The 24,682-nt window shown below is 43.3% G+C and overlaps 1 protein-coding gene across 3 annotated transcripts in view; it reads right to left on the reverse strand.

The window, feature by feature from the left end:
• Positions 1-1,005: 1,005 nt before the first annotated feature.
• The window catches only part of LOC127913234 (nuclear factor of activated T-cells, cytoplasmic 3-like), a 103,895-nt gene continuing 80,218 nt past the window's right edge, over positions 1,006-24,682 (reverse strand). For all 3 annotated transcript variants that reach the window (XM_052485061.1, XM_052485060.1, XM_052485064.1), the window contains exons 9-10: positions 21,795-22,973; positions 1,006-8,033 (exon numbers count right to left, since the gene is read on the reverse strand). In XM_052485061.1, the coding sequence (XP_052341021.1) occupies positions 7,975-8,033; positions 21,795-22,973 (1,238 nt within the window). In that variant the 3' untranslated portion in view covers positions 1,006-7,974. The remainder of the gene's footprint in view (positions 8,034-21,794; positions 22,974-24,682) is intronic.

The following is a 24,682-nucleotide window of genomic DNA, read 5'->3' on the forward strand; positions in this document are numbered from 1 at the left end:
AAGTGTTGGTCCCATGTATCATGAGCTGAAATGAAAGATCAGACATTTTCAATATGCACAAAAAGCTTATTTCTCAAATTTTGTCCACATCGTTTTTTACATGTCGCAGATCAAGAAGCTGACTTAAAGAGCATGATCATTACACAGGTGCACCTTGTACTGGGGACAAAAGGCGACTCTAAAATGTCCACGACACAATGGCATTGATGTCAAGTTTTAAGGGAGCGTGCAATTGACATGCTGACTGCAGGAACGTTAATTTCTTTACCATAATCCACCAACGTCATTTTAGAGATTTTGGTAGTATGTTCAATCGGCCTCACAACCGCAGATCATGTGTAAACAAGTCAGCCCAGGACCTCCACCCCCAGAATCATCTTAGACCAGACAGCTGATAAACTGGATTTGCACAACTGAAGAATTTCTGCATAAACTCATCTGCGTGCTCGTCGTCCTCACCAGGGTCTTGACCTGACTGCAGTTCGGCGTCATAACCAACTTTAGTGGGCAAATGCTCACCATCGAGGGCCACTGGCATGCTGGAGAAGTGTGCTCTTCACAGATGAATCCCGGTTTCAATTGTACCGGACAGATGGTATGTGGTATGCTGATGTCAATGTTGTGAACAGTGTCCCATGGGTGGTAGTGGGGTTATGGTATGGGCATAAGCTACGGACAACGAACACCATTGCATTTTATTGTTGGCAATTTGAATGCAGAGATACCTTGATGAGATCCTGAGGCTCATTGTCGTGCCATTCATCCACCCCATTACCTCATGTTTCAGCATGATAATACACGGACCCATGTCGCAAGGATCTGTACACAATTCCTGGAAGCTGAAAATGTCCCAGTTCTGGATGACATATCTGTATTCCCAGTCATGGGAAATTTTATTTCAATTTACTTGTTTGCTTATAGGAACTGTAACTCAGTAAAATCTTAGAAATTGTTCCATGTTGTGTTTATATATTTGTTCAGTATAGAAAGAGAAAAACACAAATCCAAAGTTTGACATTTGTATTTTTATTGATACACTACTGTAAGAGCCTAAATGCAAGGTATTCCCTTTGAATACATTCAAAAAGCACTGCAGTCTTAAATTACAAAATGGTTTTAAAATACAAAATGTACATGAAATGACAATACAAGGTTCCTGTAAACATCAGCTAAAACCTGTATTTCCCTTTTCTTTTACAAAACATATATTTATAGATATATGTACCCAACCGTTAGGAATGACATCCATTTCAAAGTATCAAAAATAGAGTTCTAATGTCAGTCTGTGTTGCTTTTTACCGGTATGTAAAATGGGAACATATTGTTTATCTTTGGTTTTACAGAAGAGGATGGCAGAGAGCGAACGGTTACTGAATTTAATGCTGCTTTTGTTTCTGGACTCATATGCCTCATTCACACTATAGGGCAAAACTGCGCCAAGCCGAGCTGTACTGGGCTGCCCTGTTTACACATCTACATAGTGCTGGAACTGTGCTGGAAAGGACCATGTGAAAATTAATCATCCAAGCCAGCACAGTACGGTTCTGATCAGCTCTATACTGTGAATCAGGTAACAGTCTCACAAGCAGCACCAGAGCCAGCCCTTCCTCTTGTAACTAACGTCCTGCTGTCCAAAATGTATATTCTCAAGTAAATTATTAACCCAGAAGAGCATATAGACAACAAACCAGTAATTCATATTCAACACATGAGTTAAGGCCTTCCTATAGTTTAAATAAACAAATAGTGACATTCTCTCCTCACTATTTGAAAATGTTTTACACATGAAACAAAAGCCACTAGAGATTATTACAAACATACCAGTTATTTTGTACTCGATGCCAAATATCACGTTGTCATGATGCTTTCGTCATGGTTTGCATAGTAGCCTAATGCATCTGTGTGCTTGTATTGTACAGAACTGAAATTCATTATATAAAAAAAAAAACACTTATCTACAGTTTATTGGGTACAAACGCACACATCCAAACTTAATATAATCTACTAAAACGCTTGCACTGTGTCCTTTACAAGGCAGATTCACTGACTGGCCCTCTGGTATGCAGGACTAATAAGTATTGTGCTGATACTCTAGAAGGCTGCGTTTATACAGGCAGCCCAATTCTGATATTTGGCCACTAATTGGTTCTTTGACCAATCACATAACTTTTTCAGAGCTGATCTGATTAGTGAGAAAAAGATCAGAATTGAACTACCTGTGTAAACGGAGCCTTGAAATAACAGAACCAAGCATCTCTGCTGCATCTACAACTATAGGCATCAAGGTTCTTTTTTAATTTAAAAAAAAAGTTTTTAAAGGCATCAGGCAGGTTTTTTTTGTGTATAGCAGAATTATTTTCTATTTCTGATTGGACATGATTGACAGTTGTCATTAGCAACATCCTCTCAGAGAAAAAAATATACATGCAAGAATATACATATATCATTGTCCAATCACAGAGAACATGTTAAGGCAATAGGAGTTGTTCCTACCCAGACCAATCAACATGTTATATTACAGCATGACTACGTAATGTATGGCATACATACATACATCTATCCAGCATTCAGAATCACATTCTGTAAACATCCTTATGATGTTGGACTGGAATATGTTGCTTTTTAACACTCAGCTTTGTCATTTTCTTTGGACTTTTTGTTGTTGTAATTCTCAGGCAAACTGAAAATATTTTTATTATTGCTATCAATATTCCATACATTCGCAGTCTGTATGTCTCCCCAAGGAGGAAGATTGACAAATACATATTTTTGTTAAGGTACCATCCTGAAGACAAAATGATCATTTGTCATGATTGTCTTGATGTGCAACACACAGGGGGCCTGGAAGAACCAACAACGTACAAAAATGAAACTCATAAAAATAAAAAAAACTTAACCTTGTTCATTAGTGGTGATGGAGGGGGGGGGGGGCTATACATAAATACAGTATATATAAATGACTATCTATAAAATACTTTTATCAACAGTTTAAATCTGCAGTTTTCAATGTGTTATATTATTTCCAATAGTATGTGGATTGAAGCTGCTTTACCCTCAGAAGGTATGGTTGTTACAAAGTGGAAGGCAGAGTCTCTGGGCCCAGTTTTTCAAAAGTTATCTGATTGGATTTCTGCAATCAGATAAAATTACATTACATTAATTACATATTGGGTTTTTCAAAAGAAAACAAAACTATTCTGATCCTCCAGATTTGGTAATCCAATCTGACAATTAAAACAAGATTAAATGTAGTTTTTGCATTTTTTTTACTCCTAAAAGGTAGTGATGATAGTTTTGATGCCTAAAATGTGGATTATCTTGATCCCACTGGAAGGGTGGATTCAGGGTGGATTTAGAAAGGTGTCATATTTTATTCATGTAGTTTACTCATCTCTGTTTCCCTATGACAGTGTAGTAGTACCATAACCTGTCCACTAGATGGAAAGGTGTAGGCCTGTTGAAAGCACTGACAATCTGGATTCTGTGATCTTCATGTTGTGGATCAGAATGATTCTATCTGATTATTTTCTGAAAAACTGGCCCAAAAACAGCCAGATCAATCTGATCCTGATTGCAAAAAAGGATTACAGAATCCGGATCATTCTTATCCAGATTAAACGTTTAGAAAAACTGGGCCCAGGGCATCAAGACAGTTAGTGTGCATCCACAATTACACCCGATTCCCTGTATAGTGCACTACTTTTGACCAGTATGCTGGCCAAAATTAATGCACTATACAGGGAATAAGGTGACATTTCAGACACTCTTTAGTTATTGCATGACAGAGTTCAGAGGAACACAGGTCCGTCTTGCTCTGTGGATAATTCAAACACCACCTTTAATTAAACTCCAACAAGTCTACTTACAGTTACAAATATATATATAACGGGCTACCTCGGTCTGGAGAAAACCAGTGTTCATCTATCCATCGCATAAAACATATTCATCGAAAGTCAAGTGTCTCCATATCACAAACTCAGAAATCCATCTAATTTCTATAAAAATCTAAGTCATACTCTGCATGAAGAGTCAACTGTACAAACAAACAACAAGTGTTTATCATCCTATCATTCAAAGCTGCTATTTAACAAGGTTTATAAGGCATTTGTTCAACCTGAAGAGGAGGATTGGGGAGTCAGGAGGAGAGTAGTAATAATATACAGATACAGGGTCTTCAGAAGGTATTCATACCCTTTGACTTATTCCACCTTTTGTTGTGGTACAGCCTGAATATAAAATGTATCATATCTACACAATAACCCATAATGACAGTAAAAACATGTTTTATAAATGTTTTTTAATTTTTTGAAAATTAAATACAGAAATCTAATTTACATAAGTATCCACACCCCTGAGTCAATACTTTATAGAAGCACCTTAAGCAGTGATTAGAGCTGTGAGTCTTTCTGGTAAGTCTCTAAGAGCTTTGCACACCTGGATTGTGCAACAATTAACCTTTTGGTTGTTGATGGTTGTTGGTTGTTGATCATTGCTTGACAACCATTTTCAGGTCTTGCCACAGATTTTCAAGCAGATTCAAGTCAAAACTGTAATTTGGCCACTCAGGAACATCCACTGTCTTCTTGGTAAGCAACTTCAGTGTAGATTTGGCCTTGTGTTTTAAGTTATTGTATTATTGTATTATTATTATTGTATTAAAAGTGAATTCACCTCCCAGTGTCTGGTGGAAAGTAGAATGAACCAGATTTCCCTCTAGAATTTTGCCTGTGCTCCATTCTGCTTATTATTTTATTTAAAAAAATCTCCAGTCCTTATCGATTACAAGCATACACATAACATGATGCAGCCATCACTATGCTTGAACATATGGAGTGTGGTACTCAGTATTGTGTTGTATTGGATTTGCCCCAAACATAACACTTTGTACTCAGAACAAAAAGTTAATTGCTTTGCCAATTTTTTTTGTAGATTTACTTTAGTACCTTGTTGCAAACAGGATGCAAGTTTTGGAATATTTGTATTCTGTACAGGCTTCCCTCTTCTCACTCTGTCCATTAGGTTAGTATTGTAGAATAACTACAATGTTGTTGATCCATCCTGTTTTCTCCAATCAAAGCCATTAAACTCTGTACCTGGTTTAAAGTCACCATTGGCCTCATGGTCAAATCCCTGAGCCGTTTCCTTCCTCTCTGGCAACTGAGTTAGGAAGGAGGCCTGTATCTTTGTAGTGACTGGGTGTATTGATACACCATTCAAAGTGTAATTAATAACTTCTCCATGCTCAAAGGGATATGCTCAATGTCTGCTTTTTTTTTTTTACCCATCTACCAATAGGTGGCCTTCTTTGCGAGGCATTGGAAAAACTCCCTGGTCTTTGTGGTTGAATCCATGCAACTTATGTGACTTGTTAAGTTCATTTTTACTCCTGAACTTATTTAGGCTTGTCATAACAAAGGGGTTGAATACTTATTCACTCAAGACATTTCAGCTTTTTATTTTTTATGAATTTATAAAGAATTCTGAAAACATAAGTCCACTTTGACATTATCGGGTATTGGCCCGCGACAAAAAGGTCTACATTTAATATATTTGAAATTCAGGCTGTACCACAATTTTTTGGGGAAAAGGTCAAGGGGTGTGAATACTTTCTGAAGGCACTACATGGCTGGAAGGTCACTAGAAGTGTGGAATGTTGCATATTACAGATCCCAGTCCAGCACCAGAGAAGAAGAGAAGGGGCTCCCAGGCACCCAGAGACAAAGAAGGACAAGGGTGATGGGGGTGTCGCAGTGGGGCTGCAGTACTACCTCTACACTCCCAGGGGGTGCTCAACCAACCGGGGTGTATGTACCGTCGAGGTCTATGCTGGTGAGAAAATCATGAGTACAGTATTCAACCCTTCTTTATTCCTACTGAGGGGTCCTATTGTTCCTCACTGAGCACTACACTGTTAGGGGCAACATTGTGAGGGAGAGGGTATATTTCATACTCCATCCAGACACCCTGAGCAGAGTTTTGCTGCATAGAAACCGTTTAGGAGGTGATCACTCTGGGAATCTGAGCCCAGGCTTGAGAACTAATGCTAAAAATGAACCCGAAGTCAACTGAACAGAGAACATGTTCCTCGTCTTTCTGCCACTCACTGACCCCAATAATCCTACAGTTTGTCACCACCCTGCGGTGTTCTCCTGTTTTATAATCTGATGTATACAGTGGGGCAAAAAAAAAAATTGTCAGCCACCAATTGTGCAAGTTCTTCCACTTAAAAAGATGAGAGGCCTGTAATGTTCATCATAGGTACACTTCAACTATGACAGACAAAATGAAAAAAAAAAAATCCAGAAAATCACATTGTAGGATTTTAATGAATATATTTGCAAATTATGGTGGAAAATAAGTATTTGGTCAGTAACAAAAGTTTCTCAATACTTTGTTATATACCCTTTGTTGGCAATGACAGAGGTCAAACGTTTTCTGTAAGTCTTCACAAGGTTTTCACACACTGTTGCTGGTATTTTGGCCCATTCCTCCATGCAGATCTCCTCTAGAGCAGTGATGTTTTGGGGCTGTTGCTGAGCAACACAGACTTTCAACTCCCTCCAATATGGGATTGAGATCTGGAGACTGCCTAGGCCACTCCAGGACCTTGAAATGCTTCTTACGAAGGCACTCCTTCGTTGCCCGGGTGGTGTGTTTGGGATCATTGTCATGCTGAAAGACCCAGCCACGTTTCATCTTCAATGCCCTTTCTGATGGAAGGAGGTTTTCACTCAAAATGTCATGATACATGGCCCAATTCATTCTTTCCTTTACACGGATCAGTCGTCCTGGTCCCTTTGCAGAAAAACAGCCCCAAAGCATGATGTTTCCACCTCCATGCTTCACAGTAGGTATGGTGTTCTTTGGATGCAACTCAGCATTCTTTGTCCTCCAAACACGACGAGTTGAGTTTTTACCAAAAAGTTATATTTTGGTTTCATCTGACCATAAGACATTCTCCCAATCTTCTTCTGGATCATCCAAATGCTCTCTAGCAAACTTCAGATGGGCCTGGACATGTACTGGCTTAAGCAGGGGGACACGTCTGGCACTGCAGGATTTGAGTCCCTGGCGGCGTAGTGTGTTACTGATGGTAGGCTTTGTTACTTTGGTCCCAGCTCTCTGCAGGTCATTCACTAGGTCCCCCCGTGTGGTTCTGGGATTTTTGCTCACCGTTCTTGTCATCATTTTGACCCCACGGGGTGAGATCTTGCGTGGAGCCCCAGATCGAGGGAGATTATCAGTGGTCTTGTATGTCTTCCATTTCCTAATAATTGCTCCCACAGTTGATTTCTTCAAACCAAGCAGCGTACCTATTGCAGATTCAGTCTTCCCAGCCTGGTGCAGGCCTACAATTTTGTTTCTGGTGTCCTTTGACAGCTCTTTGGTCTTGGCCATAGTAGAGTTTGGAGTGTGACTGTTTGAGGTTGTGGACAGGTGTCTTTTATACTGATAACAAGTTCAAACAGGTGCCATTAATACAGGTAACGAGTGGAGGACAGAGGAGCCTGTGAGAGCCAGAAATCTTGCTTGTTTGTAGGTGACCAAATACTTATTTCCCACCATAATTTGCAAATAAATTCATTAAAAATCCTACAATGTGATTTTCTGGATTTGTTTTTCTAATTTTGTCTGTCATAGTTGAAGTCTACATATGATGAAAATTACAGGCCTCTCTCATCTTTTTAAGTGGGGGAACTTGCACAATTGGTGGCTGATTAAATACTTTTTTGCCCCACTGTACAGGTGTAGGTGGGTGAATCTGAGCTCTTTTGCTGTTATGAAAGGTTTGTTCATGTGTGTCTGGAGGGTGTTTTTGTGGACTGGTAGGTCCATGAAGTGTAAAGGGGAATCTCAGCCCAGTCTGTCCTGCCTAGAGGCAGGTAAAGTCCTGTGGTGGAGGTGGTGGTGTTGGGGCTGGTGAGGACACTGCTATGCCCAGCTGGGTGTGTGGAGGCCTGGCCACGGACAGCGCTACGACTGGGCACCGCCACCAGGGGACTGTGACATGTCTCTGCCGATGATCTCATTCACTGGAAACACAAAGAGAGAGGATACAGGTTCACTACAGCTGAACAACACAGTCCAGAGGGTTTATTATTATAGGCTACTAAACCTTAGCAAGGCTTTCTTCAACTTCAATTGACCCAAAGATTTTGAGGCCACATTGATTGTCATATATTATCAAGAAATCAAATCTAAATTGTGTTCCTGAATGCATTCGGACTGTGGGAAAATACAAATGTTTACCAGCAGAGGGCGATGTTGCCCCGCTCACTTACTGACTACTCTGAACACAGAAAAGTTCAGCTTCAGCATATCACAGTGGAGAGATAGAGGGAAAAACTCATACATACACTGGCAAGACCCAGAGGTTCAACTCACAGCTTTGGAATGACAAAACCACCGTCAACAACCAGAAAGCGAGGAGAAACTATTCCATTCACTGCCGTGTGTTATTACAGTCAGACATGACCTTTGACAGCGTCCAAGATATTTAGTCTTTACCACCACAACATGTCGACTCCTATAAATATCATCCTCCATTTATTGAATGGCCTAACGAGCACCATTTCTCTATTGCGTTTCTTCATTTCTTCCACCTCTTAATGGAGCTTGAGTACATTTCCTCTGGCCTATTATTGTGGGTTTGCGAGCGTAGTAAATGGGCCTGTATAAAACTAATCCATTGTTACAACACATGTTGTCGACCCCAGAGAGGCACTCAAGCACAGTGCTGTAGGTAATTACTCTGCCAGGCAGAGCTAGCTAGGCCTGATATTAAATAAATAAGTTATTTTCTCTCTCTGTCTCTGGCGGTGGGGCATGTTGGAGATGCCTCCAACAGAGGCCTGACTGTTACAGTGGTGCCAAAGCTGTTTTCAGCTCACACCGGGCCCAGCGTGGCTCAGCGGGAGGACCAGCGGGGAGCCTGTAAAAACCACAGCCGTAAAGTAAATCAACTTCTAACCCCCATATCACGCTAACTGAAGCTGCATCTGGTTAACTACAGTACCTGTGGAACGAAAAGGAGGGTGAGAAAGAGAGAGAGGGAGAAAGAGAAGAAATAGAAAAGAGGGAGAGAAGAGAGAGGAGAGAGAGAAAAGAGAGAAAGAGGAGAGAGAGAGTGAAAGGAGAGGATACGTAGCCTGGTTTGGTATTTGTGGAAAAAGTGAAGATATTTTCCACACAGCAGAGACTGGTAGCTTTGCATTCGTGCAGCAGTGGCGGCATTCATACACTGCTCATTTCCTGATGTGGCACATAGGTGTCAAAAGTCAAGGCAGGTCAAAGAGACAGAGGGCAAAGAGAGGAGAGGGTTTGACTATCTGGTTTAGAGCGAGGAGATGGCGAGTGAGTCCTCTGAGCTCTGACAGTTTGACACACATTAAGACAGATAGACACGCAGGTATTCAGCTAGACCTGTCCATGCAGCACAGTGTCAGTACCAGCCCTGCTGCTTGGGGATTCCTCTTCTCTTACCTACAACTGGCCACTTGTTGTGCAACTGTCTGTTGTCAAATCATACATTTAATGGCCCACTGTGTCTGATGGACAAGTCAGCATCTGCTTTATATGGGTCATATGATATATGGGTATTTATATATGTTGTATATTATTGGTAGATGGAGTGAGAGGAAAATTAACAGTCAAATCATGTGTAGATTAAATTCAGAGTATTATCGAGATATTAGGGAGTCCGTTCAAATGAATTAATCTTAAGATCTTCCCTTTATATTTCTTAACCACATTTTGCTGTGTATGGGGTTAAATAATCATTTATTCATTAACACAAATCAAGAATGACTGTTACCCCCATCCCTAAGAATCATCAGCTATATATCAACTGTTACCCAAATCCCTAAGAATCATCAGCTGTATATCAACTGTTACCCCCATCCCTAAGAATCATCAGCTATATATCAACTGTTACCCCCATCCCTAAGAATCATCAGCTATAAATCAACTGTTACCCCCATCCCTAAGAATCATCAGCTATATATCAACTGTTACCCCCATCCCTAAGAATCATCAGCTATATATCAACTGTTACCCCCATCCCTAAGAATCATCAGCTATATATCAACTGTTACCCCCATCCCTAAGAATCATCAGCTATATATCAGCTGTTACCCCCATCCCTAAGAATCATCAGCTATATATCAACTGTTACCCCCATCCCTAAGAATCATCAGCTATATATCAACTGTTACCCCCATCCCTAAGAATCATCAGCTATATATCAACTGTTACCCCCATCCCTAAGAATCATCAGCTATATATCAACTGTTACCCCCATCCCTAAGAATCATCAGCTATATATCAGCTGTTACCCCCATCCCTAAGAATCATCAGCTATATATCAACTGTTACCCCCATCCCTAAGAATCATCAGCTATATATCAACTGTTACCCCCATCCCTAAGAATCATCAGAATCATCAGCTATATATCAACTGTTACCCCCATCCCTAAGAATCATCAGCTATATATCAACTGTTACCCCCATCCCTAAGAATCATCAGCTGTATATCAACTGTTACCCCATCCCTAAGAATCATCAGCTATATATCAACAGTTACCCCCATCCCTAAGAATCATCAGCTATATATCAACTGTTACCCCCATCCCTAAGAATCATCAGCTATATATCAACTGTTACCCCCATCCCTAAGAATCATCATATATATATCAACTGTTACCCCATCCCTAAGAATCATCAGCTATATATCAACTGTTACCCCATCCCTAAGAATCATCAGCTATATATCAGCTGTTACCCCCATCCCTAAGAATCATCAGCTATATATCAACTGTTACCCCCATCCCTAAGAATCATCAGCTATATATCAACTGTTACCCCCATCCCTAAGAATCATCAGCTATATATCAACAGTTACCCCCATCCCTAAGAATCATCAGCTATATATCAACTGTTACCCCCATCCCTAAGAATCATCAGCTATATATCAGCTGTTACCCCCATCCCTAAGAATCATCAGCTATATATCAGCTGTTACCCCCATCCCTAAGAATCATCAGCTATATATCAACAGTTACCCCCATCCCTAAGAATCATCAGCTATATATCAACAGTTACCCCCATCCCTAAGAATCATCAGCATCAACTGTTACCCCCATCCCTAAGAATCATCAGCTATATATCAACTGTTACCCCATCCCTAAGAATCATCAGCTATATATCAGCTGTTACCCCCATCCCTAAGAATCATCAGCTATATATCAGCTGTTACCCCCATCCCTAAGAATCATCAGCTATATATCATCATCAGTTACCCCCATCCCTAAGATTCATCAGCTATATATCAACGGTTACCTCCATCCCTAAGAATCATCAGCTATATATCAACTGTTACCCCCATCCCTAAGAATCATCAGCTATATATCAACTGTTACCCCCATCCCTAAGAATCATCAGCTATATATCAACTGTTACCCCCATCCCTAAGAATCATCAGCTATATATCAGCTGTTACCCCATCCCTAAGAATCATCAGCTATATATCAGCTGTTACCCCCATCCCTAAGAATCATCAGCTATATATCAACAGTTACCCCCATCCCTAAGATTCATCAGCTATATATCAACTGTTACCTCCATCCCTAAGAATCATCAGCTATATATCAACTGTTACCCCCATCCCTAAGAATCATCAGCTATATATCAACTGTTACCCCCATCCCTAAGAATCATCAGCTATATATCAACTGTTACCCCCATCCCTAAGAATCATCAGCTATATATCAACTGTTACCCCCATCCCTAAGAATCATCAGCTGTTAAACTGGTACATTCTCAAAAATCCCCCCAAATAAATTTGTCTCAGAAAAAGTAATACAACTATTTCAAACATCATTTTACAGTATCGACAATGAATACTGTAGCGTCAACTGTACTTGCTAATTGACTACCATTAAAAAAAGCAGTGAAAACTTATTGGTGGTTCCATGATAGAAATAGAGGTGTTTATTTGTATTTGTTTGTGTGATCTGTGAGCTGCTACTACTGCTGGTGTGACAGAGGGAGGGGCAGGCCTTTGTGCTTGGCTGGCTAGTCACTGTCTCTATCCTGTTGGCGTGGGCGGATGGTTCTTCCTCTCCCATCACACACGGCTATCTATCTTCACACATAGACTGTATTTCTCGGTTAACTGCGACAGACACAGCTTTACATAAAACATCAGTCTACAACAATGTATCCACGTTCTAAACACAGCATAAGAGCTGAAATGTTCAACTAAAAATGAACCATTATTGTATGTGTTTAATGTAAGTCTCAAGCACAATGTCTATCTGCAGTTGTGTCTGTTTAGAAAACTTTCCACAGAACACACACAGAACACACAAAACGATGCAAACCTTCACACGGGCATTAGATATCCTATTAATCGACTACTGGTAAGGTTTCAAAATGGGCTCTAACAAGACTGACAGTTAGATAAAATATTATCAACTAGGTCTATAATCTGATGTAGATCTGGGAAAAATCTTTCAAATTGTGCTTGACTTCAGTAGTTTCATACCTGAACCAATGTCTCAGATTGACTTGTTTTATGACTGCATCAGAAACGTGATGATTTAGCCCAGCTTACTACAGAGAACCCTGGGTCTCTTTAACCCTCTGGAATGGAGATCCTCTTTATATGACTCGGATGGGGGGGTCCCTATTAAGCCAGGGAACTGCTCCTCATACAGTGAACTGTCATTTCGCTTCTAAGGCATAGCTCTCTGGTCCTAGGGCTAATCTACTTTACTGAATGTGTGACTAAACCAGCCCATGAACATGACTTCCCTCCCCATCAGACCAGTGTCACCTCTCAGAGGTGTAGTGGGGAACGAACCCTTCAATCACTGTGACTTAGGCTAATTACAGTCAAAGACAGAGAGTTCCTCCTCGATCAAAGTCCATCAGTGTACTGATTGGTGGTAAAACTAGGTTTTCAGTGTGTGTCATGTCATTATCTCAAAGGGGAAACTCACATGAATCACTTTACCCAGACATAGGGGAGGAACAGACTGCCCTTGTTAAATCTACATAGTGTGTCCTTTCTGAACCCAATTCTTTTCTTTGCTTTTCTTTGTTTCGAATCACACAGTGATCTTTAACGTCATGTCTAGATGTATACATTTCATGTCTAAAAGGGATCTGCTAAAATAATCTCTGCAATGAGAAACAGAAGAGAAACAGTCAAACAGATGTGGATTTTCTATGATAAACAAGTCGTCAGTAAGGATGGAAAACAGGTAATCACCCTGGTTCCCCTCTGACAGATTGAAAAACCGTTCCCTGACAGACAAACACTGATGTGTGAAGCAGAAAAGGGCATGTAGGGGCTCCAACAGAGAACCAGCTTCAGAAAATAACAAGACGACTGAGTGATTGTTCTCTCCACTCTACCAAATGAAGAAGACATGTGACGATGGATAACACTTGTGCAAGGCACGGGACAGGCAAGCCAAGATTCAGTTGGTCAAAAGGAAGACTTGCAATGACATGCACACATCTTCTGAGAGCCTCGGGTAGAAGAGAAAACATCAGGCGTTCAAGTGAAATGGACAAGTCCACTTAATGATCATATTTCATTGGAAATATATGGTCAGTTTCAGGAACAGAAACGAGACAACTAAAAACGTTCCAGGGTTGCTAGGCTAACATCTCTTTTTGCCTGTTTAACTGTAGCTCTGTAGTCTGTTACTCTAGTCTGACACGCTGCCAGAGAGACAGATCACAGTAACAGTAGAGCTCCAGTCAGAACACTATAGCCTCATTAGAACACTGCTGCAGTTTTAACAAAGTCACTCATCTCTGTGAATCATCTGTGGATTTCACATTTGTAAGTGATTCACAACACACATGTCTTTTGATCCAGCCCCTATAATGTCTGCTCACAGGAAGCCATCAGATGACCACAAGACTGAGTTACAAGGTGGAAGCCAATAGGATTGGAGCCAGAATGGCCATCCTAAAATGTTGGAATGGTAGCCAACAGGATTGGAGCCAGAATGGCCATCCTAATATGTTGGAATGGAAGTCAACAGGATTGGAGCCAGAATGGCCATCCTAAAATGTTGGAATGGTAGCCAACAGGATTGGAGCCAGAATGGCCATCCTAAAATGTTGGAATGGAAGTCAACAGGATTGGAGCCAGAATGGCCATCCTAAAATGTTGGAATGGTAGCCAACAGGATTGGAGCCAGAATGGCCATCCTAATATGTTGGAATGGAAGTCAACAGGATTGGAGCCAGAATGGCCATCCTAAAATGTTGGAATGGTAGCCAACAGGATTGGAGCCAGAATGGCCATCCTAAAATGTTGGAATGGTAGCCAACAGGATTGGAGCCAGAATGGCCATCCTAAAATGTTGGAATGGAAGTCAACAGGATTGGAGCCAGAATGGCCATCCTAAAATGTTGGAATGGAAGCCAACAGGATTGGAGCCAGAATGGCCATCCTAAAATGTTGGAATGGTAGCCAACAGGATTGGAGCCAGAATGGCCATCCTAAAATGTTGGAATGGTAGCCAACAGGATTGGAGCCAGAATGGCCATCCTAAAATGTTGGAATGGTAGCCAACAGGATTGGAGCCAGAATGGCCATCCTAAAATGTTGGAATGGTAGCCAACAGGATTGGAGCCAGAATGGCCATCCTAAAATGTTGGAATGGAAGTCAACAGGATTGGAGCCAGAATGGCCATCCTAAAATGTTGGAATGGAAGCCAACAGGATTGGAGCCAGAATGGCCATCCTAATATGTTGGAATGGAAGTCAACAGGATTGGAGCCAGAATGGCCATCCTAAAATGTTGGAATGGAAGTCAACAGGATTGGAGCCAGAATGGCCATCCTAAAATGTTGGAATGGAAGCCAACAGGATTGGAGCCAGAATGGCCATCCTAAAATGTTGGAATGGAAGTCAACAGGATTGGAGCCAGAATGGCCATCCTAAAATGTTGGAATGGAAGTCAACAGGATTGGAGCCAGAATGGCCATCCTAAAATGTTGGAATGGAAGTCAACAGGATTGGAGCCAGAATGGCCATCCTAAAATGTTGGAATGGAAGCCAACAGGATTGGAGCCAGAATGGCCATCCTAATATGTTGGAATGGAAGTCAACAGGATTGGAGCCAGAATGGCCATCCTAAAATGTTGGAATGGAAGTCAACAGGATTGGAGCCAGAATGGCCATCCTAATATGTTGGAATGGAAGTCAACAGGATTGGAGCCAGAATGACCATCCTAAAATGTTGGAATGGTAGCCAATAGGATCCGGAATGGCCAACCAGAAGATTCATCTAAACTTCTACCACAATAGACCATGACCTTAGGATGTGCAGTAGGGATCAGATAATGACACATTCTATGTGTCTGCTGCATTTCACAGTGACTAAACACCTAATGGCACTTAATGGCATTTTAAGAGATTTGTCCGGACTGGAGGCTAGTTTAGTGAGTTAGAAGAATTCCTGCATCTACATAACTAGAATGGCGGAGAACTGCAGTAACTTGACTGCCATGTGGAGATGTGTTATGGTGTGTGTGTGTGTGTGTGTGTGTGTGTGTGTGTGTGTGTGTGTGTGTGTGTGTGTGTGTGTGTGTGTGTGTGACTCAACAGTTCTCTGAGACACTTGACATATACACTCCCCTTACAGCAGCTGTCACACAAAGCACACTACAGGGTTTAATAGGGATATCAACTATAACAGTGGCTCTCTATTAGGAAACACAAATCAACAATGACATCTAAAATAGACAAGCTAACCGATAACACAACCCACGAGCAGGTACAAGAGGCCATTTGCATACAAACAAGACAATATTATATTCAAACATTGATATGGGACTCTGTAAACAAATAAAAGGATTCTCTTTCTGTTTTCCTGGCTGAAGGTCAATGTTAAGTTCCAACATTACCAAGGATCTCCGGCCTGGGCACTCCGTCTGCCTGCCGCTGGCCAACATCTTGACGGAGAAACACACTGAAAAGCACGCACACACAGACACGCACACAGAGAGATAGGAAGGCACACTGGCAGGACCTGAACCTCAGAGCTACACTGCCAATACCTCTGCCTTCATTACATTCCTAAGTCTGTAATTGTATGGAAAGACGACAAACAAAGTGGGTTTCCACTTGTTCCAGGGCCGGCGGTGTGTGTTTGGGATTGTGTTTAACTAGCTGAGTTTGGTTAGGTCCAGGCCTGATGCATTTTCCTACCACTGTTGTTTTTTCCTCAAAGGAATAGAGAGTTGTGTTATTTATCTGCCATACTCGGTTAGAAGTTAGAAGCAGCCACTGGCTGGGCTGGGACTTGGACCAAGCCACAAAGCCACAGAGCACCAGAGTAGAGTTTCCACTGTTGGGGACAACTCAAGACTCTGGAGACTGAGGCCTGCTTGACCCAAACTGACCAGCAGCATGGTGCCAGGGTTCTGTGACTTCCGTCTAGTGGTAGTGCAACCTGTAGACTAGAGGTTGGTTCCCTGGGTCTGTAGTAGTAGAGACGGTCAGGGCCTACCTCACAGAAGGGATTGGAGTCTGGTGAAAGCTATGTTTCAGGAGCCTTAGTAACAGAGCCAGATTAGCCCATGTTTTAAATGTAGACGTGTGTGTGTTTATGTCTGTGTGTTGTTGGCTATGCTGTGTCAACAGGGACCGTGCACATGCTCTGAGAGCGGCATTGCTCGTGTATTTGTATATAGAGTTGTGCCTGAGAAAACTGCCTAAAAAGTATGTGATTAACTACTGTGTGCACAGTGTTTACAATGTGTGGCGCCATACTCATAGTACTGACGTGAATATGGCTGTTTTTGGTGGGTGCATTTACTGTGTGTACTATGTGCCTGTGTCTCTCTGTGTGTGTGTGTGTGTACACTATGACAGCGCTAGAAATAAGTGTGTGTACCTGCTCTATGTCGTTGTCTCTCACAAGAAGAGCGAGAGCAGCAGGCCCGGCCTATTATTATCCCAGAATGCCGTGCTCACGGCGAGAGGCAGCTGTGGCCCGAGCAGGAGAGCAAACAAAAGATGCAGGCACGCCGTGTCACACACACACAGCCTCCGCTACCCCCCCACCCATCTGCACTGTGTATGTGTGTTGTCTGTGCAAACACAGGGCCAGCTGATTAATTAGATGAACACACGGGTCGGCACCACAAGTGGTTCAGTCTGTCACCATGACGGCCGTAATCACCCTCACAGGAGGGTTCACTCACATTCACACGAGAGGAAGGGGGAGAGCAAGGTTGCACACACCTACAGCACGCTATACACACTAATGTACAATCACTGTCCCTGTTAATAGTGCACTCACATTAACACTGTTCAGGAAGATTGGAAATGTATTGACACTAAATATGGACACTAAACCAAATATAGACTGCTGTACCTACCAATAAAGAAGCAGAGGTCCTGTACACAGCAGTTTCCTTTCAGCTGCTAGTTCTAGCAGAAGAACTGCTTCCTCCTGCCTCTTACTGATAAATACATACTCTTTGTTATAAACCTTTATTGGAGATGAAAATTCATCTAGGAGTATGAGAAGTGGGGATGCATTTTTGGGCGCATACTGCCAGTTGGGTGGGATCCTCAACTCATCTGTCCATCTGTCAGTAAGTCTGTGCCACTCCTGACCCCCCCACACCCACAGTAGACCTACTACACGTATGTGCACGCACGCACGCACGCACGCACGCACGCACGCACGCACACACACACACACACACACACACACGGACCCTGCGTGGTGTACGTCACCAGTCACCAAGGCCATCTGTTAGCTCACCACAGCAGTTTTACACTGTGACATGGTGGTACACACACACAGACTTGTGCTGACACAAGTCTATGCAGGCAATACTATAGTGATACTCAGGGGCGCAACTTTGGTTTTAGAAGTGGGGGGGAAACTAATATTATATAGATTTTTAAATAGTAGGATAAACACTCCAAACAGCCTACCCGACCGCTCGCATTGTCCTAAAGCACACAGTTGCCCTGTTTTGTATCACATTCCATTGATAAAACTGGGGGGGACAAAAATACAATTCCCCAAGTGAAAGTTGCACCCCTGGTGATACTACTGTATACTGAAATCCTACCAGGGAATGACTATCATATCAAAATGTACATATCAGCACTGACTGACATGTAACTAACTGACCCTGTTCTTAGTTCGACTACTAGAACTCAGACAGATAGACAGACATTAACAGAAAGCCACACAGATAGTCTAGTAGACCAGAGTTCAATCACTTTCAAAGACATTTGAAAAGAAAAGTAGTTCAATATTGGAATGTATTTAGAAATACACTTGGAAAGTATTTGAAAACGCTCAAATACACTCCCATGCATTTAACCCAGGTATTTTAATATAGTATTTGAAATAAGTATTTGAAAATACGGTCAGACTTGATTTGGATAGTCCAGATTTTTGCTCTGTAGATGCTCTATAGATGGTCATACTATCAACAAACTATCTGTTGATAAACAACTGCTTGCTAAGGTTAGGGTAAGGATTAAGTTTAGGGTTAAAGTTAGAGCTAGGGTTAATAGATAGTTTGTTGAAATGTTACTTATAGTCTGTAGAGCATCTACATATGGACTATCCAAATAAAGTGTTCCCGAAAATACTTCCAATAGAAGTAGTTAATTAGGCCACATTATTTGAAAAGTCAAATACACCAACAACAAAAAATGAAATAACAAATACTTAAATACACATGAACCCTGGTCTGCTCTGTGGTATATTTCATGTGCTGCTCTGACCTCCTAAAACCTCAGTCGTTCCATTGCTGCACTGCGCTGCTCAGTCATTCACTGCTTCATGATGTCCTACAGAGCCAGTGTGTGTGCGTGTGTGTTTTGTGTGTCTGTTTGTTTGTGCGTCCTACAGAGCCTGCATGGCACAGAAGCTATTTCTAGGCCTCGCTCAGACAGGGACTTACTAATCCCAGGGTGAACCTGTCAGTCTTTTCAGTCAACAGCTTTTATCACACTTTTCTTCTTGGTATGTACAGGTAACTGCCAAAATAAAGGAAACACTTGAGTAAATGAGGGCCAGAAAGCAAGTGCTTCCACACTGGTGTGGAATTAACATCCCATCATCATGCTTAGGGTCATATATAAAAATGCTGGGCAGGCCCAGTTGCCCATTATTTTGGCTACCATGGCTAGAAGAGATCTCAGTGAGTTTGGGTAGGAGGGGGGCACATTTGACAGGAGCTTCGGTGACCAAAACTGCTCAACTTGCTGATGTTTCACAATATGCCATGGCCGTGTCAGTCACCAGATCTCAAACCAGTTGAACACTTATGAGAGATTCTGGAACGTTTTTCCCCCACCATCAACAAATGGCTCATGGAAAAATGGTGTTGCATCCCTCCAATAGAGGTCCAGACACTTGTAGAATCTATGCCAAGGTGCATTGAAGCTGTTCTGGCTCGTGGTGTTTCCTTTATTTTGGCAGTTACCTGTAGCTACACCATCTGAGGGAAATTGACTGAGGCAGTCAGACTTTTACTTGAACAATGTGTGTGTGAATGTGTGTTGGAGAGTGTGAGAGAGAAATAGAGAGTGAGTAATTAAGGATATAGTGATTATGATTATGCGTGCGTACACACAACTGTGCGACTAAGTCTGAGTGTATGAGTGTGTGTAGGCATACACATGCAGTGTATTATGCAGCTGGTGAACTTGTGTCTGATGGCCTTTCATACATGACTTATTGATAATGGGCCGTGTAATTAGCCTGGCCCTTGCTAGCACACAATACAGCACTTCCTGATGCACACACACTTTCTGTCGCAGCCACTCCAGGCTGTTTATTAACTATGGGCCATTTGACTGCTGTTTATTTGAATACGTGACTGAGCGGGACCAGTGTGCAGAGAAGCAGAAGTGGCTGTGCATGGCAGATTAGAAACTAAATGGGGAATGGTGGTTTCTCAAACGGCTTGTGCCGAGTTAGGATTTGTAGTGTTCTTGAAGTGAAGAGCCACTGTTAATGAGTTAGTCTCATCATTCTCCAGTCAGTTTGTTATACCACCGTAAATAGAGGTACATTAGTCCTCTTCAGAATGGAAGGGCCTTCCATACACAGTAATTACAGTGGCTGTGGTCTCTGTGGTATAAAACCCAAAGAATTCATCTCCTTACTGGTGTGTGTGTGTGTGTGTGTCAGATGGGTTGAGCTATTTGTGACGAGGTCAATAGTGCGAGAGTCATTTGTCTATTGTGCTGCTATGATGTTCAATCCTCCTGTCAGGACCCCTCAATAACAACCCTACTGTGTACAAAACCCAACTGACGGTTTAAGTGCTGTATTTATGAAATACAAATCACTACAACGAGACATCATTTCACCCAGGAGAATTCAGTAACTGGTGGAAGGTATCTTTTTCCACAGTGTTATAAAACAGAAGCATTTTTGTAAAACACGTGTTAGCTGGATGCTATGCAACAATGTAATGTAAATGCAACTTTTTTTTAATTCTAAAAGGATAATAAAATAATGAAAATGTAAGGGCTTTTAAATTCCCTCTAATCAAGAGAGAATGAGACACAGAGTGAGTGTGGTGAGTACAGACACAGAGAGAGTGTGGTGAGTACAGACACAGAGAGAGAGTGTAGTGAGTACAGACACAGAGAGAGTGTAGTGAGTACAGACACAGAGAGTATAGTAAGTACAGACACAGAGAGAGTGTAGTGAGTAGAGACACAGAGAGAGTGTAGTGAGTAGAGACACAGAGAGAGTGTAGTGAGTACAGACACAGAGAGTGTAGTGAGTACAGACACAGAGAGTGTAGTGAGTACAGACACAGAGAGAGTGTAGTGAGTACAGACACAGAGAGAGTGTAGTGAGTACAGACACAGAGAGAGTGTAGTGAGTAGACACAGAGAGAGTGTAGTAAGTACAGACACAGAGAGAGTGTAGTAAGTACAGACACAGAGAGAGTGTAGTGAGTAGAGACACAGAGAGAGTTTAGTGAGTAGAGACACAGAGAGAGTTTAGTGAGTAGAGACACAGAGAGAGTGTAGTGAGTACAGACACAGAGAGAGTGTAGTGAGTACAGACACAGAGAGTGTAGTGAGTACAGACACAGAGAGAGTTTAGTGAGTAGAGACACAGAGAGAGTGTAGTGAGTACAGACACAGAGAGTGTAGTGAGTACAGACACAGAGAGAGTGTAGTGAGTACAGACACAGAGCGAGTGTAGTGAGTACAGACACAGAGAGTGTAGTGAGTAGAGACACAGAGAGAGTGTAGTGAGTACAGACACAGAGAGTGTAGTGAGTAGAGACACAGAGAGAGTGTAGTGAGTACAGACACAGAGAGTGTAGTGAGTAGACACAGAGAGAGTGTAGTGAGTACAGACACAGAGAGTGTAGTAAGTACAGACACAGAGAGAGTGTAGTGAGTAGAGACACAGAGAGAGTGTAGTGAGTACAGACACAGAGAGAGTGTAGTGAGTACAGACACAGAGAGAGTGTAGTGAGTACAGACACAGAGAGTGTAGTGAGTACAGACACAGAGAGAGTGTAGTGAGTACAGACACAGAGAGAGTGTAGTGAGTACAGACACAGAGAGAGTGTAGTAAGTACAGACACAGAGAGAGTGTAGTGAGTACAGACAGAGAGAGTGTAGTGAGTACAGACACAGAGAGAGTGTAGTGAGTACAGACACAGAGAGAGTGTAGTAAGTACAGACACAGAGAGAGTGTAGTAAGTACAGACACAGAGAGAAGGAGAGGCTGACAGACAGAGCTGTGTCTTACCGTCGTCCAGTGTGATGTCCTGCAGGCCGATGGTTCTGAAGGTGGGCTCTCTCTCCTCTGGCTCCTGCTTGATGTTCACACTCTCCCCCTCCGTAGGGAAGGGGCTCTGCTGGGAGGCAAGGGGGTGCTGCTGCACGGGGTTGCTGCTGCACGAGCCTGGGGACAGGCTGGACATGACAGGGCTGCTGGCCTGGGGACTGTGTGCTGGGGGGCCCAGAGGGCTGCCGGTGGGGGAGGTGGGCGACTGGTAGGGCAGGGAGTGGAGCTGGGGGGAGGATGGCCCGGAATGGGGCGAGGGAACCATGTGGGCTGGAGGGGCACTGGAGGTAGTGGGACAGGAGGCAGACCTCTGGCTGGTGGGGTGGTAGCCCCCCATAGCTCTCTGCAGCTGGGGGGAGGGCTGTATCGGATGGTTGGTGAGGGTGGGTGAGGGCTGGCCCATGGGGTGGTTGGGGCGGGTGGGCGAGGGCACCTGGCTGGGGTTGGGGGGGCAATGGTAGCCCATGGAGAGCAGTTGAGGGGCAGAGTGGGATGAGTGGGTCATGGGCTGGCTGTGGGGGGCCGTGGAGATGGGGCTGTGGGGGCTGGAGACCTGCTGGGCGGAGGTGGATGGGGAGGAGTGGTACACCATATCCAGCCCCATGGGGTGGGGGTGGGAGGCCCCGGGGTCAGACTGCTGCTGCTGGTAAGGCATCCTCTCATAGCTCTGCGGAGCCCCAGTGTTCATGTTCATGGAAAGGCTGGGCTGGCCATTGTAGGGCAGGTTGAGATGTAGGTTGCTTAGGTGGCCGGGGTGGGTGTGACTCTGCTGCATAGGATGGTGTTGGTAGGAGGGCCTGTTGGGAGGGGCTGGGCCCGGATGGAACATCATGTGGCAGTCAGCAGGCGTGTGGAGGCCTCGGCCCTGGAGGTGAGGCAGGTGCTGGAAGGAGGGGGAGCCCATGAGGGGGCAGGCAGGCTGCAGAGTATGGAGGCTGGAGCCGGGGCCCGCAGCCAGGCCCCGGGGAGAGCTGGACAGAAGGCCGTCCGGTGGGTGGCCCTGCTCAGGGGAAGGCAGCTGGGTGTGGGTACTGTGGACCAGGCTGGCAGCATGGGCCAGGGGCATGGACATACCAGGCATGGGGGGCACAGCAGGGGGCCCTTCCATCTCTTCTCTGTTGTGCTCCTGCTTCACCAGGACTGGTGAGAGTGAGCGAGAGAGTGAGAGAGTGAGACAGAGACAGACTCAGTATGGGAAACCAACACATTGCCATTCACATGATACCAGCATTATTCAAATCTTTCATTGCAGCCATAAATATTTTGGTGACATATGTGATGATTATGACAACAGAAAATTAATTCCAAAGAAAAACACAAGGCTCATTTGTTTGACCAAATTCTGGAACACCACAAATAGCCAAATCTCAGGATTAACTTCCCAATAAACATCCACATGAACATCAACATGAACTTGGTTCACAAAGTTCAGAATGTATGTGTTAACTAGATTAGAAATGTTTACTTAAACGGAGCACCTTTACAACAGCGCATAGCACAACTCTGCTGTGTACCAATCAGTAACCTATTTCCCAATCTGGTGCTTGTGACCAGGCAGGGTTTTATTTTGACTCAGCTCTGAATCAGAGAGAGGGAGCATATGTTGTTGGGTTTGGGCGCCATCATGTTGACTGCAGTATGGGGAGAAGCAAAATGCCTTCCAGCCATGCTGAAACCAGGAGGAGGACAAACCAGTTCACAGCCCCTAGTACCCCTACTACCTCCCAGGGCCCTCCCTCTGACAGGCATGTTACTGAGAGAATACAGCCAGGAAGACTTGTGTCTGAGGGGGAAGGGACAGAGATACTGTGATAGATTGGGTTTAATGGTGCTTTTCTACATGTTTTGGTTTTGAAGGTGAAAGGCACTGCGATATTGTAGAGACAGAAGGGGTCTTCCTCTGGACTATGCCGACAGCACCTATCCATACTTGGCCAACCCTAATGACAAAGTTTTTCTTGTCTTGACCACCTGAGAACCCTACACATTCTAATCATGACATGACAGGATCTCAGAAGTTAACTGATGCTCTTTTCTCACAGTTCAGCCCTAAACCGGGCCAGCCTGGGCCCTACTACCCACGCACACTAGGTAGCACAGTATGATTGGTGGGCTGGTGATGCCACAATTAAGCGTGCGGTGTCCGTGGTAACAATAGTGGCGTCTACACTGACAGTGCAGGCTTCCTGTGCTGTTCTCTAATTGGCTGTCCTGGTAGGGTAGCGTGGAAAACAGGAAGCACTAGAAGAGTGGGCGACGTGCTGCAAACAGAGAGTGGGTGGAGGGGAACATACACATCTAAACACAAGCACACACACTGCTGTGGTAGATATCAGAAATTGCTCACTTGTCATTATATTCCACCAACACAGTTTTCGTTTTGACTAACGTTGATTCGACGTTATTGTTGGAAAACAATAACAATATCAAGTAACTATGCAGGGATTTGCCTTAATGAAATACATTAGGAAACTGTAGAATCTACGTTAAAAAAAGAAGACAATTCAGCCTTGGAGAGATTTAATTTTAGACAAACAACACCGTTTGAAATTCCCACAATTCCTGTGTGCAATAAAATTTTCCTGGAGAGCAGAAATTTGCATACTAAAACTTAAATGCAAATACACATCAGAAATAGACAGCAATAGAGTTTCATGGTGCTTTACATAACAGTTGGCGGGTGCACATGTAACTGTTAGTGGAGATGCCCCTTCTTTAACCACAGCTATGCAAACTGGGAGGGAAAGTTCCAAGCTCTCCAAAACCGGGTTAGTTAGCTAAGCCCAAAAGCAGGAACCTCGGCAGTGTGTGTATGTTTGTATGCATGTGCTGCTGCTTTCCATGGCTGT

Source organism: Oncorhynchus keta, chromosome 2 (genome assembly GCF_023373465.1).
Source record: "Oncorhynchus keta strain PuntledgeMale-10-30-2019 chromosome 2, Oket_V2, whole genome shotgun sequence".
Taxonomy (NCBI): Eukaryota; Metazoa; Chordata; class Actinopteri; order Salmoniformes; family Salmonidae; genus Oncorhynchus; species Oncorhynchus keta.